Source organism: Kogia breviceps, chromosome 11 (assembly GCF_026419965.1).
Source record: "Kogia breviceps isolate mKogBre1 chromosome 11, mKogBre1 haplotype 1, whole genome shotgun sequence".
Lineage (NCBI taxonomy): Eukaryota > Metazoa > Chordata > Mammalia > Artiodactyla > Physeteridae > Kogia > Kogia breviceps.
The window spans coordinates 74,136,126-74,157,438 of record NC_081320.1 but is presented as its reverse complement, the minus strand read 5'-3'; the positions used below and the strand labels follow the sequence as shown (position 1 = coordinate 74,157,438).

The following is a 21,313-nucleotide window of genomic DNA, read 5'->3' as shown; positions in this document are numbered from 1 at the left end:
TTATAGATTAAAAATTATTAGTATTTTAAAACGTAGGCTCTATGTATCTGTAATATATGCATCTAAATATATCTATACATGGTATATATCAAAATTAAATAATTTTCATTATCTTAAGAATATATTTTATATATTAAATACATACCACTAGAAGCTGCTAGGACATCTTTACAAAGCATTAGCCAATGGGAAAGTTTTTCTACAGCCAGTGATGACAGCATATGTCCCAAAGTATCATGAATATCAGAACATAATTTTCTATCTGTCTCCCGGTCTAGCATTCCAAAAAGAAGTCCCTCAAGACCAGTTTCTGTTATATTAACACCCTGGTGCCGGCAATGGACATCACTTCGAGAACTAACTCCAGGTGCAAAAGGACTGACATCTGAAAAACAATTTTTACAAATGAACTTGTATAGGATTTTGTCGTATACTACAGGTAACAATTATGTTAAAGACCATGATTTAGGGCTTCCCTGGTGGCGCAGTGGTTGAGAATCCGCCTGCCAATGCAGGGGACACGGGTTCGTGCCCTGGTCCGGGAAGATCCCACATGCCGCGGAGCGGCTGGGCCCGTGAGCCATGGCCGCTGAGCCTGCGCGTCCGGAGCCTGTGCTCCGCAACGGGAGAGGCCACAGCAGTGAGAGGCCCGCATACCACAAAAAAAAAAAAAAAAAAAAAAAAAAAAAAAAAGACCATGATTTACATGTAAATTCACAATAACAACAAAACCATCTAGCTATATACACAATTTAACTATGGTCTCCAATTGACCTATCTTTAGAATTAGAATTTTATCTGACAATAAAGGTAAAAACCCTGATCTTTAAGACTGATTATTCTGTGGTATTTTAAACAAATCTCCAGGGAATGCTCATTAAATATATATTTGATTTTAACAACAAAAAGTGTGGGAAAGAGACATATTTTTAAATAGATTTAAAAGTCTGAAAAAATTATTGCTATGTATTTGTTGGGTGAACAAATTGAAACTTATTTAGTCTTCTAGTTCAGATTTTACAAATCTATAAAGCTAGAACACAAATTATAAATAGATTATATCCTAAAAGTTTATTTAAAAATTGGGAAAATCCTGCCCAATCAAAAGTTGTTATGAAATAGTAGTTAAATTTCTTGCTTTATCTGAAACTCTTTTTATTCTTATAAACAGTAGGAGTAGAACAACTGGCAACCTTTAAGAATGAATACCATTAGGCTCCCCAAAGTCCAAAGCCCTCTGAACCTAGAAGAGAGTGATAAAGTGGGATGAGGGCTGAAAAGTGGCTTTTTAAAATTGAGCCACTCCAAAGACAGAATAAGGGGAGGTTTGCAGAAAATAGCCACAGTGAGGGGAATTCAAAGACAGTAGGAAAGGGAAGGTTCCAAGGAGGGAACATTACGGACAGATTAGGCACAGAGGCCTATTTTTCACTTAGCAGTACACAGTGAATATTTTCCCGTATCAAGAATTTTACTTCCACGACGTGAATTTTCATGACTACATAGCAAACCATTGAATTAGGAGTACATTAACTGATTAACCAGAGGAAGAATTCCCAAAAAAGGAATTGCTAGGTCAAAGGGTAAGCACAGTTTGAAAACTCTGAGGATATACTGACAAAAAAATCCTCCAGAAAAGCTGTATGACTTTACATTTCTGTCAGCAGTATAAGAAATTTCTCTTTTATTCATATCTCCCCCAACACTGATTAAAATCATTATTTTATTATCGGTCAGTTTTATAGAAGAAAATGCTGTCTTATGATTGTATTAACTTGCAACTATTCAATCACTAGAGGTTAAAGGTATTTCATATGTTGATATTTCTCCTTTGATAAAACACCTCTTTTGTGTGCTCTCATGATTTTTACAGATGCATAAAAGAGTTACCATAGCAGGGCTGAGACTACCCTTTTAAGGCCTGATATTACAGGAATTGGGTTTCAGGAGGGTTCCCATCATTTCCTGATAAAAGTGGCTTACTGTGCCTAAATCATCTGTACCAACAATATAGTTTATGCTGAACATCTGCTTTCCTTCTTTTGGTATATGCTAGGCAGACCATGCCTATTTGACCAGTGCCCAATAAAAATCTTGGGCACTGAGTGTCTAGCAAGATTCACTAGCAGACAACATTTCACGTGTGTTGTCACAACTCCTTGCTGTGTGACTCCATGGGGAGTGGACTCTTGGAAGCTTGTGCCTGGTTTGTTCTAGACTTCACTCCATTTATCCTCTCCCTTTGCCGATTTTGCCTTGTATCCTTTTGCCATAGTAAATCACAGCCATAAGCGTGACTATATGCTGAGTCCTAGCAAATCATCAAACCTGGGGGGTGGTCTTAGGCCCCCTGGCCACTAATTTGTAAAAGCTTTAAAAATATTAAAATATAAATGCACACATTTTAATACAATAAGCATATTTTGAAACTATCTTTCCCTCTCTTAGTTTGTCTCTTTCAATTTTGATTATGGTGACTGACATCTAGAAGTTTTGAAATTTTACATGTATTCAGGAGAATTCTGTAACTACTTTTGGTGCTATGTTTTCTCTCCAAAAAGCAGTAATGTTTACTGTTAGACTTTATAATAAACTTCTTTTACATTCTACAGTACAGTATGCTTGTTAATAGAGCTCTTATAACACTATGTTAAAACTGAAGTTATTCTGGTATGTTGCTTCTTAGTATCCACGCAACTTCTATGCATTAGGAAGCTCTTATAAGTAAAACTTTTCTCCCACAATAGGGGCAATCTCTGTCTAGCTCTGAAAAAGTTCCCAAACCACCTATCCCTAGAATCAGAAGACCAGCTACAAATTCAAGCCATACTTAAAACTCTCCCAAAAGCAAAAAGAACTGAAGAAAGTGAAGATCCACCTTTTGTTACCTAAACATCTACTGACATTTCACAGTTTTACTGGTTACTTTGGTCTTACCTTCTTCAAGGAAAAGTTACATCACAAAAGGTTAACTACTGTCAAAAACTGGAAGCTTTCAGGTAACCCTAAAATAGATAATTTCTCTTTTCAGAAGCCTACTAATGATACAAGGCAATACCCTTAGAGTTAGTCATCCCTTATACAGCTAAAACATTCTCAAGGGATGGCAGAAGTGTCCTGATACTAAATGCTACAAAAAATTTTTTTAAGCTATGAAATTTTAAAAAAGGTAAAAATGTAAAGTTACCAAGAAAACTACACGGGGAATTTAAAAAGTGGTAACAGTTTTATTTTACCTAAAAGAATAAGAAAATTGACCATATTTCAATGCAAAAATGTTATTTAATAAGTCATACTCATTTGAAATGTTAAAATACTTAAACAAAAAGAATATTGACCAATAATATAACTTACTAGCACCACTGCTCTCTTTGTCCCCTGCATTTTTTGCTAGGCTCATGGCATATTCGCATACTTCAGCTGCTTCTCTTTGTGCAAGCTGCCGGAGACACGCCACAGCTGCTCGTCGAAGTAACAAATGGGAACTACATAAGTGAACCTGTAAACCATAACAGTTTTAGACTTTTCTTTAAAAAAGCTGTAATCTCACTTGCCTAATGAATATATATGAACACCTTACTTGTGAAGAGGCTCTTCATTTAACCATCTCAGTTGTTTAAAATATAGCCAAATAATGGCCTTTTCAAAAAATAGTAAGTAATACCAATAAAATATATAAAGAATATTTTAGTACCCTATAACTGCCCCAAGACTTGGGCACTAAAGATCATAAAATATACTTAGATAAAAATCCAGAAAGATCTTTTGCACATCTTATTTTACACATGGTCGTACTAAATTCTGTCAATGAAATTTTTTAAGTGCACAGAGATTAACTGTAGTGAATGAACGGTTAGGGGGCAGAACAAACACACAGTAAGAATTGAAAGCAAAGGGGGGTGTATAGTAAAATAAAAAATCAAAATCAAGCAAACATAAATATCTGAAAAGAACTGCAAAATGGATCCTTTTGGTACAGCATTTTTTTAAATCTCACAAGTTCGTGAAAGAATCAATATAGTACACTGTAATACAAGAAGTAAAGTATAAGAGGCAGTACTGCATAATAATTAAGAGCTCAGGCTCCAGGTGCCAGACTGGATTTGAATCTTGGCTCTGCACCTACTCCTGTGTGATTAGACAAGTTAGACAAGTTACTTAACCTCTCTGTGCCTTGTCTGCCCATATGTGAAATGGGGATAGTAATTCTTCACAGGAATATAGTGAAAATAAAATAAGTTAAAATAAGTATTTTACTTAGAACAGTGGATGACACATGGTAATTGCTCAATAAATGTTAGCTACTATCACTATTACTATAAATCTGACTCATTGAGAAAATATTAAATTATGTTTCATATGCTGCTTTTTTTTTTTTTGTGGTACGCGGCCTCTCACTGTGTGGCCTCTCCCGTTGCGGAGCACAGGCTCCGGACGTGCAGGCTCAGTGGCCATGGCTCACGGGCCCAGCCGCTCTGCAGCATGTGGGATCTTCCCGGACCGGGGCACGAACCCGTGTCCCCTGCATCGGCAGGCGGATTCTCAACCACTGCGCCACCAGGGAAGCCCTATATGCTGCTTTTTAAGCAAGGAAGTAAGTAATATATTTTAGAAAGAATCTCATCCAGAAATGATGGGTGGTGAATAAAATAATAAATAAGTGATGAGGAATACATAACTCCTTCACAATGCTAGATAATATATTTTTATGCTCTTAATATGGCATTTGTAACTTATTTTGTGTAAAACTCACAGCCCATGAAATTATGCCAAGTATTAAAAAAAGAAAATATAACTGAGGAGAGAAAACCTGACAGATCAGATTTTTTTCAACAGAATAGTTTTTTTTCACATGTCTTCCTGAAAATAAAGATGTTTTGGAACTTGCAAATATCCTATAATTAGAAAAGTTAAGCATGATCATATGAGATGGGGAGAACAAGTATCTTGGAGTTTCTCCCTTTTTATCTATACAATGGGGACAATGTCCACCTTACCTCTATCTTACACAACTGCGGTCAGATCAAAGGATTAAATATATATGAAGCAGAACACTATAAATTTAATTACAACCAAATAGAATTATAGCTAAGAAAATACAGTCAACAAATGCTGACTAGCAGAATCAAAGTGAAAGAAATAAAACATTTTAAGGTTTACAAAGCGTTTTCAAACACTCAATTTCAACGATTCTGAGGTGTACTCTCTCTCCCACCCCATTTTAACATCTCTTATATTAGAGATGCAAATTATCATTAACGGTGTCTTGCAGCCACTGTAAACCAGGTAACAATGAAGTTGTATTTGTTTGAAAATTTTCCCTTGACACTTCCTGGTAAAATCCACAAAATGTCAAGAATAAACCGTATTAAATTTGATAAAAATATATGGCTTCGTGCAGACTTCCTAGCTGCTTAGATATAATCACAATCTACTGTGACATCCATCAGTATAGCTTGGTTTAGCTTTGCTCTTGAATTTTATATAAATGGAACCATGAAGTCTGTTCTCTTTTGTGTCTGGTTTCTTTTTAGCAGTGTGAGATTCATCCATGTGATTCCATGTAGCAGTTCATTCATTTTTATTGTTGTGTAATATTTTATTGAAGAATTACATCACTATTTATCCACTCTGCTGATTGGTGGACACTTAGGTTGTTTCTGGGTTTTGGCTAGTGTGAATAACCAAGCAATGAACATTCCTGTACATGTTTTTTGGCACACATGTGCATGCATTTCTGCCAGGTATTTACTTTAGAGTGGAGTTGCTGGGTTATACTGTATGCATACTTTCAACTTTTTGTAGATTATGCCTCATTGTTTTCCGAAGAAGCTTTTATTTTCTTACATTCCACAAACCTTAGGAATTTGTGTGCTGCTTGCTCCTACATTAAGACCTCTACCTTCCTATAAAAAGCTCCGTTATTGGGCTTCCCTGGTGGTGCAGTGGTTGGGAGTCCGCCTGCCGATGCAGGGGACGCGGGTTCGTGCCCCAGTCCGGGAAGATCCCACGTGCCGCGGAGCGGCTGGGCCCGTGAGCCATGGCCGCTGAGCCTGTGCGTCGGCAGAGGCCACAACAGTGAGAGGCCCGTGTACCGCAGGAAAAAAAAAAAAAAATTCTGAGTGGGAAAGACTGAAGATATGATACATTCTTAGCCAAGAAATAAACAGTTCATTAAAATATTTCTTAAAAGGTGAAAAAGAGAATCAGTGAATAAAATGAATAGTCATAAAATGACTACTAAGCTGAAACTCTAGAATGCACAGCCTAGGAAACATGTTTTTTGTTTTGGCCTTAGCCTGATCTTTTGGGAAACAAATTTGGGGCTCCCTAATTAAATCAATGAATGAAACAGCTTTATACTTACACAAAGGCTAGGAACAAGACTAGATAGATTGACATGTCGTGGTGCAAACATGTGAAGCTGCTGAAGGCAAGATATGGCAGCTGCCTGCACGAGAGAATCTGAATGGTCCTGGGTTATTGCACAACCCACCAAACAAGAAGAACGGATTGTGGAAATCGTTGCTCCATTCCCTAGAAGCAAAGTCAAAGAGAACATAAAGTACAATGATTTTACTAGTAACACCAAAAATATCCCTAGAAAATAATTATCTTCTAAATAACCCCTCTTTCTAAACAAACAAACAAGTACACCTGAAATTAATACAACACAGTAAATCAACTGTACTTCAATTTAAAAAAAGAATAACTGTTGAATTAACATTAACTAGTATGTTTGCTCTATGGTTAGGTTTGGTACTGCAATTGTTAAATCAATAATCACTATAAGAAATGCCCTTACTTTTTTTCCCCTTACACTTTAACAGCTTACATTTTATCACGCAAATAAAATCCTACAGAACAGGAGTCAGCAAACTTTTCTTCCAAGGGCCAGAAGTAAATATTTTTTACTGTGCTAGCCAAGAGGCAAAATCCACACTACTCTATTATGTAAGTGCCTATATAACCATTTAAAAATGTTAAAACTTGGGCTTCCCTGGTGGCGCAGTGGTTGAGAGTCCGCCTGCCGATGCAGGGGACATGGGTTTCTGCCCCGATCTGGGAAGATCCTGCATGCCGTGGAGCGGCTGGGCCTGTGAGCCACGGCCGCTGAGCCTGCACGTCCGGAGCCTGTGCTCCGCAACGGGAGAGGCCACAACAGTGAGAGGCCCGTGTACTGCAAAAAAAAAAGTTAAAATCATTCTTACCTCATGGGCTGTTAAAAAAAAAAAGGACCAAAAAAACCAGGCATCTGAGCAGATTCAGCCCATGGGCCATAGTTAATTTGCCTATCCTGCCTATCCCCTGTTATAAGAAAGTCATCCCAGAAATTCCATTCCTTGAAAGCCAACCTTAAAAAAGGAAGATTTTATTCTATTGTATTGTATTCTATTTTTTTGGCCACGCTGCGTGGCCTGCGGGATCTTAGTTCCCCGAACAGGGATCCAACTCGGGCCCCTAGCAGTGAGAGCTAGGAGTCCTAACAACCTCTCGACCACCAGGGAATTCCCCAGGAAGTCACTTTTTAAAGGATGTAATGTACAGCATAGGGAATACAGTGAATAACATAATAACTTTGTACAATGACAGATGGTTATTAGATGTAATGTGGTGATCAATTCATAACACATATAAATGTCAGTTGTACATCTGAAACAAATATAATATTGCATGTCAACTACATCAAAATTTTAAAAAGGAGTCACTTTTAAGATAAATAAATATTTCTGATTACTATTCAGACTGTTTTGAAAACAAAAATTCTGCAAAATCCATACAAATGATTTCAAAACACAACTGCTTATGAATGACGATAATGCATCTCTCTTAGATTTAGCTAGCTTTACATTTATCCCCTGATAAACTATATTCTCTTTTAAACCCATCATTGTTGTATTTGACTCTCTGTTCAAACAATAATACCACATCTATTATATAATAACAACAAATCCTATTTTCCTAACAAGATTAATGGCTCATCTCTGAATAAAGTTTTACTTCTTAAAAAAAAATTAATGGCAATTTTTACAAAGGTAGGAAAAATAAATTGCAGTATTATATACTGTCTACATTAAAATGTCTTAATTGCCAAATATAAGTGATTTAAAATTTTTACCAATGCAAAATAATTTTATGTACAACAGAGACCAAACAAGGAAATCATAGACTCACACAAGAGTCACATTCTAGTCTGAAATACACACTGCCTGATCAGAAACTACTTGGTAAACCCTACACTTAATCATAGGCACATATTTATACTCTCTACATCCTTGTGATATGCACTGGAAGAAAGAACTATCAACTTTTCTCAAAGAGGACACTGAGTCCAAGCTAGAGAAATGTCTAAATCACATTTTTTCAATTCCTACAATTCATCCTTAAGATCTTTTCTTTTTTCACTTCCATTTTTTTAAAAATATCTGTCCGAATGGAGGGAACATATAGCATAGTGATTAAGAATACAGGCAAAGGAAATTTATCTGAGCTTCACCTCTGATTCCAACTACTCATTGGCTACACACACACACACACACACACACACACACACACACACACACACACACACACACACACACACACACACACACACACACACATATATATAAAAACTTGGACCTCTCTCAGCCTCAGTATTTCATCTGTAAAACAGAGGATTGCTGTCAGAATTGAGGTAATATAAATAAAAAGCTTGATCCATTGAAAGATTTAATAAATGGTAGGGGAAAAAGGAATGCTCTGAAATTGGCTTAAATATTTTGCATAAATTCACAGTAATTTTCTTACCTGAGTGTTTAATTTAACCATTAGTAGAATTATTTCAGTGGAAGTGCATGGCAAGAATATGGGCCTTAGGATCACAAATCTGCTACTCCTTAGCTGAGTTACTTATCTTCTTGAGCTTACTTCCTCAGAGAAAAACTAGATAATATTATCTTCCTTAGAGTTAAAAAAAAAAGTGAAGCTCAAGTCCATGAAGACAACTGTATGGCACTCCAGGCCAAAGGAACTCCACTTTTATCTTTGACTTCAAGGGGCTCCAGGTAACATTTCACTTAGATGTTTTCTCTGCTCATAACTTCAAAAATCACCTTCACATCACAGGTTTGTTGCAGGGATTAAATAAAATAGCACATGTAAAAAGCACAGTTCCAAGTGTTCAGTAAATTGTAAGCATTCAATACATAGTAAGTATTATTATTATTATTACAAGATTTCTTTAGGCAACGTTATGGTGACATTCAGAAAGTTGAAAGACAGTAATTATCTGTCTAGTCCCTTTAGTTTAAGATGAATTTACTCACCTTGTAGTTCAGGGCCAACAGTAGTTATTATGGCACCCAAACATCTACCCAAACATTGATGAACTTCTGTATGGGAGGGTGGAACTGTCAACAGCAAGGTAAGAACTAGAGATAATGTTGGCTCCACATATCCACGATACATTGGGCCACTAGAATCCACTATCAGAGCAAGTGAATGAAGGGACCAAGTCTGGAATAAAATATGATTTTATTTTATTGTAAGTAATAGAGTACAATGAATTGATATTTAATTTAAATTTTCATAAATACCAACATCATAGTTTTTTTTTTTTTTTTTTTTTTTTTTTTTGCGGTACGCGGGCCTCTCACTGTTGTGGCCTCTCCCGTTGCGGAGCACAGGCTCCGGACGCGCAGGCTCAGCGGCCATGGCTCACGGGCTTAGCCGCTCCGCAGCACGTGGGATCCTCCCGGACCAGGGCACGAACCCGCGTCTCCTGCATCGGCAGGCGGACTCTCAACCACTGCGCCACCAGGGAAGCCCCCATCATAGTTTTTAATCAATAATCTAGAAATATATTCCTTAAGAAATAAAAAGTAGCACATAAGCTACCAGTAGCTAATAACCAAAGCCACTGACGTACAAATGCTATGTTTACAGTTTCTCTGTAGTGTGGCTTTGAGTGTCAGAAGAATAGTTTTGCTGATGAACTCATTCTTCTGTTATAATGTACATGTATTTCATACTTCCAAAAGACAATGACTGATATAATAAGTGTTTGATTTAGTGGTTGCTATGGACATCAAATATATCTTTATTGCCTGTACTGTTGGAGTTTTACTAAGAAACTAGTCTGAAATAAAACAATGTTCTGCACTCAGATCTATTTCTTGAGCAATGACATTAACAAAACAGTTCCTCAAGTGCATCAAACCATTTCAGGCCCAAATTTCTGTTTACTAAGGACAAATAATCTTAGTGGCTAATAGTATTTGCAAAACTAACCCAGAGCAATGTACTGTAATCAGCACAGGCTTAAGAAAACGCAAAGTCCTTTAAGCTGCCCACATCCACCTGTTAAAGAACGAACCTTTTATTTTTGCTGTTCGCAGCCCCAAAGGAGAGCTGCACTACTGGGCTGAGGACAGAGAGGTCTCAACAGAGAAGTTACCCAACTTACCAACATGGCAGAAAAAAAATCCATACCTTAATTTCTATTACCTGTCAATCTACTTCAATCCTAGAGAATTTAGCAACCTGAGTTGGACAGTTATGTGTAGAAACCACACCTATTGACAAAAGTAATAGGGATATAACAGCTTGAGGGAGGAAAACCAGAATACACATTCTGGAGAAAAAAAATTAATGGAAGAAACAAAAGAAAGTATTTTAATAAAACTATCTTAAGGATTTTTTTTTTTTTTTTTTTTTTTTTTGTGGTACGCAGGCCTCTCACTATTGTGGCCTCTCCGGTTGCGGAGCACAGGCTCCGGACGCGCAGGCTCAGCGGCCATAGCTCACGGGCCCAGCTGCTCCACGGCATGTGGGATCTTCCTGGACCAGGGCACGAACCCGTGTCCCCTGCGTTGGCAGGCAGACTCTCAACGACTGCACCACCAGGGAAGCCCTAACATAAGGATTTTTAAGACAAGTAATTAAAGCACAAAGGAGATTCTAGAAGTGTTTTAAAAAAAACAAACACACACCCAGTATTTATATTAAATTGTTCAGTAGAAAACTGGAAAAAAAAAGAATTATTGTTAAATACCAAAATCATTATCTTGAAGTTCAAATGGAAGATTATTCTGTAACCCACAGTGAAAATACAAAAAAATTAAAATAATGAGGATAAAGACAAGAGACTCAATATACAAATAAGTACCAGAAAGAGAAAAAGAAAAGATAGACTTATATAGAACTTGATGAAATTTCTAAGCTGCAAGGATAGAGAGAAAAATTTTTACACACTGTGTTACAAACTGGTTACGAACATAAGACATATTTCAGATACGTTTCTTAGCAATAAAAAGATGGGGAAAAAGATAGCTATGATGTCCGTAAGCATCATTAATTCAGAAATTTATTACATAAACCAATATCTTTTGGGAGTGTGAAATATATGCGTCATGTAAAAGAAGAAAATGAATTCATCATTAAAGTTTTATATTTGAATATTCAAAAGCCACACTGCAGAGAAACTTTAAATAGAGTAGTTGCACATCAGTTGTCTTGATTATTGGCTTATATGTTATATTTTACTTCTTAAAGAACATATTTGAAAGTTTCTATAGATAGCTGATGAAAAACTGAGATGTTAATATCTATGGGAATTTAACTCAAAAAATTAAGCTACTATTAGCCTCTTACATAGCAACACAAAAAATACTGAAACATTTACAAATAATGAAAAAAAAGTCTGTGCCAGGAACAGTATACCCAACCCATATATCATTCAAATTTCAAGACAGAATAAAGCCTTTTTTTTTAGATATGCAAGGAATCAAAAAGCACACCAGTCAACGACCCTTTCTAAGATTATTATTGCAAAAGGAAGTTTTCCTATCAAGTAAAAATAGAATAAGAACAAAGATCTCAAGACAGGAGTTGAGGATACAAAAAAGAAAACATTATTGAAGACTAAATCTCTAGTAATTACAACTAAATAAATGTATACAATAATTTGACTGGGAAGTATAATTTTTGAGTTAGGATTCTTATAACAGAAGAGACTTTAGAGGAAACTGAAGAATGCTACCATACTATTCTTGTGCAGATGTGAGCTGAAACAGAAGCTCTGAGGGAATATAAGTGGTCCACATTGTAAGATGTCATGTCATAGAAAAAGAATCACGTGAAGCAGTCACTTACAGGAGTGTGGTTTTAAGAAATTAAAGCAAGAGAGGGCTGAGAAAAAGGTGAAGACAAAGGAATGAAAACTAGCACCTACTCGTTGACATAAAAGAAGAAAGAAGCAACTTCTTAGGTAAAATAATTTCATAGTTGTGTTCTTTTCTTCCAGATTACTGTGGAAACAGCATTATAAAAAAAAAAAACCAGCATAGCACCTCTTTAGGAGCAACATTACTTCATTTTTGATTTTAGTCCTTTTGGGACTTTTGTGCTTTACACAGCTGGAAACCTTTACCAAGAAGTCAAACGCAGACTAAGCCTGTAGACTAAGAAGTTTCTGGTGGATTTTGCATTCTTTTCTTATGGTGAAGGAACCCATTTATTAACAAACTAATGACAGGCAGTAATGGCAATCAAACTTGTCTCTTCCAGCTTCTGAGTCCCAATATGAAGCTGGCGAGTTGAATGCTATTGGTTTCATATACTCAATATTTTTAGGTGCATCACTGGGAAATGGCAAATCAAGAGTATAGGATATTTTTACACACATGAAGTTCTTGCCTCTTATTGTTCTTATACCTATTTTTGTATAAAATATTTAAGGAGAGAGAAAAAAGAAATTCAAGGAGTACACCTGAAGATTCAGCCAACACTGTACCTGGGTTAGGGTATTAGAGAAGAGAGAGAAGACTGTTATTAAAAGAAATTTGATCATCCAACAAACATCAGGAAATACAAAGAAGAGGAAACATGTACAAAGGATAATAAATAATAAAAAGAAACCACGTTTCAAGGCATGTTGTGAATGGGTTAAACTCCCAGAATAAAAAAGACTTTAGGATTAGGTTCAGATACAAAATCCTATTATATATTCATAAAGCAAAGTGACAGAGAAAGACCCTAAGACATTTTTCCTAACAGGCCATCAGAATCATTACTATTTTTACAAATAATTTTCCTAAAAATAATAATTTAAAATTTCATAATAGGGCTTCCCTGGTGGCGCAGTAGTTAAGAATCCGCCTGCCAATTCAGGGGACATGGGTTCAAGCCCTGGTCCAGGAAGATCCCACATGCCGTGGAGCAGCTAAGCCCATGCGCCACAACTACTGAAGCCTGCACACCACAACTACTGAAACCTGTGCACCCAGAGCCCATGCTCTGCAACAAGAGAAGCCACCGCAATGAGAAGCCCGCACACTGCAACAAAGAGTAGCCCCTGCTCGCCACAACTAGAGAAAGCCCGTGTGCAGCAGTGAAGACCCAACACAGCCTAAATAAATAAATAAATGAATAAATAAATTTATCCCCAAAAATATTTCATAATAAACAAATCCATATTATACCTGGACTTCAGAGGATGTCCCATCCTGTGCTAGAGCCAATAAAATGCTGACGCTGGTCTTCAGATGTTGTCCTGAGCCGATACCACCAACATAACGATGCAAACAGCCCAGAGCCAAAGAATGGCCAGTTCTGGATACAACATCTCGAGCTGATTTCAATCTGGAAAAGAGTTATGCTTCAGGGATTGTTTTTTCTATTTCCCTACGGCAATAACAAAATTATGAATCACACAATAAAAGGGATTTATTCTGGAAATCAGAAAAGATAACAATCTTTATTACTTCTTTCTCTACTCACTAACAAGAGTTAGAGATTTACTTGAAACTGGTTAAAGTCATACATTTCACTGAAGAAAGCCTACCTTTAGAGAAATATGAAAGAGGAGCTACAACTTCACAGATTTTAATATTAATTATTCCTTGAAAAGACAAGAGCCATTTGAAATGTATTGTTACCATTGGTGTTTTAAATAAAAGACAGATAAGACAAAAAGACTATGACTCATAATCACGCACCAACAGAGTCAGTTACTATTAGAAAACATTAAAATACCACTAAGAACAAAACTCCTAAAATAACAAAGGAGGCTAGAAAGCAACTTTGGTTGCATTTTCAAAACTGTATTATAACTCTCAATAAGCCATCCATGATCAAACTTCTGTCACAAACTCATAAAAATGAAATAAAGCCAAGATATGAAAAACCATCACCAAGACTCTGGCTGGTCAGTTTGCCTATGGCAAAGAAAGAATAATTCTAAGTGCTGTCACGATGGAACAGACATTAAGAAATGTAGTAATGAAGGAAATGAACTAAGTCCATCCTTAGCAGTATTTCTAATATACTATATCCTTGGATAAGTGATCTCTCTCTCTCTATGCCTCAGTTTCTCCATCTGTAAAATGAACATTAACATTACTCCTATATAGCAGTTGTTTTGAGGAATGAAAGAAGAATGAATGCAACCTGTGAATTCTAAAAAGCCTTATACAGATTAGAAAGCTTCCTTCATATTGTTACTTTTCAGAGTTCATTTCAGTGAGCTAAAAAAAAGCTGAGCCAATTTTCTCAGTGATAGTCATCTATTCAATAAAGTAATCTAAGATATAAGAATATATCATATATATACTTTCCCAGGGGTCTCAGAGTGATTTTCAATTTGAATGGAAACTAATTTAACCAGTAATGGCTTTTATTTTTTTCTGAATTGGGTCTTAAGCAATTGAGTTACTCCCTATTAACTGAGGACGGTTTATAGGAATGATTCCAGTCTTAATGCTAAGATGGCATATGACTTTAACGTGCAAAAACAGCTGACAGATCTGTATGTATAGGTGATTTGGCTTTTCATAGTTGGATATTATATCAACAAGAGATAATGTTGATAAAAAACAGTCTGATATAATGAAGTTGCAGGATATTGAAGCTTTTTCAAAATAGAACCAGATTTTGTCAAATCTAAGATACCACAGATTTTTCTTAATGTACCATTATTTTATATAACAGTATAAAAGAAAAAAATGCTGCCAAATAATTATGACATTTCTTAGAGATTTTAAGACAAATCCCAATTTCAGTTAACTTAAAATGTGAAAAAACAGGTAACAAAATCTATGTAATAATTAATTTCAGATAATAAATTATTTAGAAAAGCTAATGAAACTAAGCACTGAGAACACTTGCAAACCATTAACCAGACAGGTATGAATGAATATATACGAATGAAATGTCCTTGTGTTTTACCTAATTAAGTATAAAATAAATACTCCTATACGTATTGAAGCACTTATAAACTAAAACCACTTGCAACTAAAGAAAAATTAACCAGTCAAGAGTTTTCCAAAGAAATACACTCTTATTTTACCTATTATTAACAGAGCACAAACCATGAAACAGGTAGCTAAGACTGGTTCTAACTTTTAAAAAATCTTTAACAAAAGTTGATTTCAGGATTAATGAGAGACACTTGGAAAAGGCAAAGTTAATCTATTGCTAGAAAATAAGCAAAGTCATCCTGCAGAAGATTAAGTGTCTGGGAATAGTTTAGCTACATTCTGCCTGCTCATATTATCCTTAGTGAGTCAAACAATACACTGGGGCATCATCCTAAACCAGCCAAACTGCCACTGTGTGTGAAGACAAGGACAGCTGTCTTCAGATATGCAAGAGTTCAGAAAATACTTCTTCCGAACCACTACTTCACAACCACTGCTTCTCCCAACCTCTCCTGTTAATTATGATATAGTTTGGTATAATTAATCCTCAAAATATACAATACTTAAGAATGATTAATTTACACAACTCAAGTGTTAATTCTTGACCACTCTTGATTTTCAAGTGCTCTACTTCAAGTACTTGATTAACAATCAACAGTCACTAATAACTGCATTTATCATCTTAATCATACTTATTTGGATCTCTGAGATCACGCTTTTAAATTAATATTGAAAAGAAATTCTTAAAAGCTAATGCTAAATGTATCCCCTGTTTCAGGGATAATTTAAGGAATGATAAACTTGGTAGTAGTTAGAAAAAGAATGGCTTATCCCAAAAAGTGAAAATTAACAGAAAGAATAATGGCAGGGGGTATGGGAGGGCAGAGATAAGAGAAAAGGACTTCAGAGCAAACTACATATAACTGAGAAACACCCTCATTAACATTCCTCTTGATTCCATTACATAACATTCAAGAGCTGAAACAGAAACCTGCACCACACTGAAAGTATCTACCATGTGGAAAATACACAGTCCAGTTAATAATTACTGATAACTTAAAAGACATCATTGCCTATGAGAGAAAATTACTTGTTGATAAAGAGACCCACTTACTTGTCAAAGCTATACTGGGCCATTCTAGCAATGAAAGTTGCTTCTCCAACCACCTGAGCCATTCTTCCAAGAGCTTCCCCTGCTGCACATCTTAAGATGGGGTTTGGGTTGTCAAGGGCCCCCATAACTAGTGTCAGAGCAGATTTACGAACTTCCTCAGGTCCTAAAGTACTTTTGTTTTCAGCCAGGCCCTATGGTTATTTAAAAAAAAACAAAAACAAAAAAAAGGACTGCAATCGTTGTAAATATACATGTATCTTCACACATTATTTTCTTCAGCCATCTTTCCCATGCATATACTATGCCTAGTATTAATACATGTTAGACTGACAGTAATCACTTTCCTAAACAGGATTTCACAACATAGTTATAGTTGAATCAGCCCTAAAACCAACAATCCCTGGGAGTGTCTCTATCCAAAGACAAATACTTAAAAGTTGTTTTTATACGTAAAGGACACTGCATTATTAAGTCAACTGTTATTTAACTGACTGAAATTTATCATTATAACTTTAAGGAAGGAAAAGGCCTCATGAACATGAAACTTTGATACATTTATATAAAAATGCCAGAGATGATAATTATGTCACAAAGAGTATATCCAATACATACCTAAAGACAAAATAAGGTAAGAACAATCAGTAACTGAATGTTGAACTGAATCAGTATAAATGTTCATCATACTAAATGTTAATATCTCTGTTCTAGTCACACTTACTGTCCTGGAACTTAAATTACTTACTTGAGACCAAAAATAGAAGTCATGGTACCTAGGGAAAATGTTAGCTACAGCAGAGGCATTAGTGAGCACATATATGAAGAAACGCATACCGTACAGCAATATTACAGCTGTTAACCAACTTTTCAACCACTGAGGGAAACCATGACCACCCCACTCCTTTTTTAAAAAACTCAGATGTTGGTAGCTGATGGTCTCTAAAAAGGGCATATACTAATGATTATAGAAATGGTACAAATCTTTATTTATATAACCAATGCCTACATCCCTTTTCCCTGAAGTTTACAAAATGTGATTTAATTCATGCCCATTTAAACACTTGTACTTGTTGCCCTTTTAAAGCAGTGATATCTTATAATAAGCTTAGTGCTGAATAATATGACTTTTCAAATACATCATGAGAGACTACAAGCTGCATAGTACAGTACATGAACTCTGAGAGATAAGCAAAATATTTGTTATTTCACTTCATACATGTAGAATCTGAGGTTTAAAAAAGGCCAAAGAGGGCTTCCCTGGTGGGGCAGTGCTTGAGAGTCCGCCTGCCGATGCAGGGGACACGGGTTCATGCCCTGGTCCGGGAAGATCCCACGTGCCGCGGAGCGGCTGGGCCCGTGAGCCATGGCCGCTGAGCCTGTGTGTCTGGAGCCTGTGCTCCGCAACGGGAGAGGCCACAACAATGAGAGGCCCGTGTACCCAACCCCTGCCAAAAAAAAAGAAAAAAGAAAAAAAAAAAAGGCTAAAGGAACTACACAAGACGGAAACCTATTGAGTAGCTAAACCAGAACACAATCTCTAAATGCAACACTCTTTTAACTACATAACAAACATAGCCTCTCCTGCTTTACCGTCTAAACCACAAATCAAACTTAAGCTTTATCTAGTTAGCCTTCAACAGAATACCAAATTTCATTAGTCAGACATGTATGAAAATTCCGAATGTACCAGCACTTGTAAAATTTGAGGTATCAAATCAAAATATGAATTTTAATATTACTAAAATATAAAATACTTATTTAATTACAATGAGCCTAATATAAAGTTTCTAGTAATTTAAATGAAATAATATAAAATAATGGTTATCCAGAGCTATATATATAAACGTAACAGTCTAGTTATGTCTGAATTACTATATTAAAGGTATTAATTAAAATCTTAGTTCAGAATATTTGCTGTTTTAAAAGTAAATACCTTTAGTGCACTAAGAACAGCTGTAAAGATATTAAGCTGCACAGCCTGCTGGCGAACACCTTTGGCTTGTTTAACACATTCGGCAAAGTGATCCAACATCTGTAATCTGTAACAATAGAATAAAGATCACATTAGCAATACTTTTTATTCAAACATGGCCCAAAAAACAGAGATAAGAAGAAGAAGGGTATAAGCTGATTGTTTAACAAATAATGCCCCATGCTATCTTTTTTCATTTCATTCCCTGGTCTAAACCAGATCTCCTACTTCTGAATTAATATATGGACATGAACTACTAACTGGCACAACACAGGGGACTAATATTAAGTTTCAATCAGCAAAATAATGTCATAATTTCAGTGGTCTTCAGTGTGCAACAAAGCGCCTGGCATAAAGTAGGTGCTCAAGGTTTCTTGAATAACAATCATTAATTGTGCATCTCTGTGGAAGATTTTTAAGTTGGAAATCTTAAAATGTGGCGTAATTTTTTTCTTTTTAAAAAATTCTCTCACACATAGAAGAAAATAGTACCTTGTGTCCTATCTTTAAAAGCTAATTGGGAGATTTTTTTTTAAAAAGATTTAGCTTTGGGCTTCCCTGGTGGCACAGTGGTTGAGAGTCCGCCTGCTGATGCAGGGGATACGGGTTCGTGCCCTGGTCCGGGAAGGTCCCACATGCCACGGAGCAGCTGGGCCCGTGAGCCATGGTCGCTGAGCCTGCGCGTCCGGAGCCTGTGCTCCGCAACGGGAGAGGCCACAACAGTGAGAGGCCCACATACCGCAAAAACAAACAAACAAAAACAAACAAACAAACAAAACAACAGTTTCAAATTATCTGGAGTTTGCATGCAATTTATTATGTGCCACTTATGTTATTACATTTAGGAGACTATTGTTCAAACTCTTCTTATTGAAGAGTTAGCTTGGTTGGGAAAATATACTGCTTGAAAATAATTTATATTTAACTAAAATCACCTTATTGACTTTATACTAACCGGTGTTTAAAAGAAACATGAGGAAACACTACACCAAAAAGAGCTACAGAAGCATCAATGACTGAAACTCCAAGGGGAAGAGGCCCAGGCACAGCTTCTCCTGCAGGTATTCGTAAATAAATGGAGGATGGATCATGCTCCAGAGCCCCACTTCCAGATGCACTGTTTGGCTGGAGCTGCAAAAGAAGGACATAAAAATCATTCAAAATCCACTTTGGGAAATTCACTTACCAAGCACTGGGCGTGACAAATAAAACAGAGGAGGAGAGAGAAAAAGTAACAACGAAAGAACAGAATGATTAAATCTGAAAATTTTAAAATAGAGAAAGATATAATTTGGCCATTAAAAAATGTCACAACAGTTCATGCAATTTTTTTAAAAAGTTTTGTTCATTCTAAAACATTTTTGCAGTACCCACCTCAAAATGTGTAAGCAAAATAATGTCAGGAATAACAAATCCACAAAAAATTTTTTTAAAGCGGCCTTTAGTAACTCTTTTTAAAAGTATATAAGAGGGCTTCCCTGGTGGCGCAGTGGTTGAGAGTCTGCCTGCTGATGCAGGGGACATGGGTTCGTGCCCCGGTCCGGGAAGATCCCACATGCCGCGGAGCGGCTGGACCTGTGAGCCATGGCTGCTGAGCCTGCGCGTCCGGAGCCTGTGCTCCGCAACAGGAGAGGCCACAACAGTGAGAGGCCACAACAGTGAGAGGCCCGCGTACTGCCCCCCCCAAAAAAAAGTACATAAGAAATAATGTATTCAGTGGGCAAAAAAGGTTCTAAATCTTCAACCTACTAAATCCTATTCCTCTCTAACCTGTCACAAAATAAACTAAACCAAAACAAACACCAACAACCAAAAAGCTAGTCAAAACTGATCTTTGCCAATGCAACCACGGGGTACCTAAATATACAGAATATTGAATAAAGACAGTTCGCCAAATTCTAACTATTGCTGCTTACCTTTTTTCACTATTTATCCACCCCTAGGAAGGTATCTTTAAATGTCTAAGAAAACTAAATGAAAATTAAACCTTAGTCTACAATATTTTCTTTTTAAATGACCATGTGTAATAGTACCGTTGTTTTTCAATCAAGCTAGTATTTCATTTCACTTTATAGTTTACTACCTGGTCTTCAATTGATTTATGATCAGTTTCTTGAAGCCAGGAACCAAGAAGAACACTATCATCGTAGTGGCAGAGGGATCTGAGGAGGGAAGTAGTTGTGTTGGCTGAGTTGTCAGTCAAAGTGAATTCTGCTACCAGTTCTCTAAGAAGTGCATTGAAAGAGCCTAAAAAACAGAACTTCAGGTCAGATTAAAGAGAATACTTTTTAAGAAAATGACAATCACTGCCCACCAAGAGCAGCAATATGTTCAACAGGAGTAAAATAATTAAGTCCCTGTTCCCTTTTAAGAAAAATCAGTATTAAATATTTTAACGCTGGTTTTAATACACAATAATGGCACTTCCTTTTTTGTTACTGTATTATGCCTTTTAGCCCAAATCATTTAAAGTAATCAAAAACTAAAATACAGGAAAGATTTTTTATTTTAAATATATTAAATATGATCATTATTTACTATTAATTACTTAATGATGTGCAAACACTGAACCAGAGCATATCAAAATTCTTGGGCATGGTTGCACTGGAATATTAACATTTTATATGACATTTAACTTCTGCAAAAGTACATTACTATTCTCCCTCCAGATTCCTAAATTACTGGCTGTATTATAACAGCTGGGATAGTCATTAAAAGCATAGACTTGGAAGATGAACCAACTGGGTTTGAATCCAAGCTCTGCCACTTAACTACCTCCCAGACTTGTGCAAGTTACACAACCTCTAAGTACCTGAGATTCTTCATCTTTAAAGACAGTTATATTTTAGCCTCATAAGGTTGTGGTTAGAGCCAAAGATGCTAATACATGTTAAGGGCTTAGAATGGGACCTGGAACACAGTAGTGCTCAACAAGTGTTAGCTATACTATGTATGAAGAAAAGGAAAATGGTTGCCTTCATTTACATGGTCAGAGCTCTATGATATTGTGAAGAACTGCAAAGGTATATTGAAGAATTTGTATTAGACACC

The 21,313-nt window shown here is 36.2% G+C and overlaps 1 protein-coding gene across 1 annotated transcript in view; it reads right to left on the bottom strand.

Moving 5' to 3' along the window:
* Window positions 1-21,313, bottom strand: part of HEATR5B (HEAT repeat containing 5B) — an 89,952-nt gene that overhangs the window by 40,257 nt on the left and 28,382 nt on the right. Inside the window, exons 15-23 of the mRNA XM_059079287.2 lie at window positions 20,346-20,509; window positions 19,218-19,393; window positions 18,224-18,329; window positions 16,294-16,484; window positions 13,464-13,623; window positions 9,309-9,498; window positions 6,368-6,537; window positions 3,355-3,499; window positions 146-385 (exon numbers count right to left, since the gene is read on the bottom strand). Of these exons, the coding sequence (XP_058935270.1) occupies window positions 146-385; window positions 3,355-3,499; window positions 6,368-6,537; window positions 9,309-9,498; window positions 13,464-13,623; window positions 16,294-16,484; window positions 18,224-18,329; window positions 19,218-19,393; window positions 20,346-20,509 (1,542 nt within the window). The remainder of the gene's footprint in view (window positions 1-145; window positions 386-3,354; window positions 3,500-6,367; window positions 6,538-9,308; window positions 9,499-13,463; window positions 13,624-16,293; window positions 16,485-18,223; window positions 18,330-19,217; window positions 19,394-20,345; window positions 20,510-21,313) is intronic.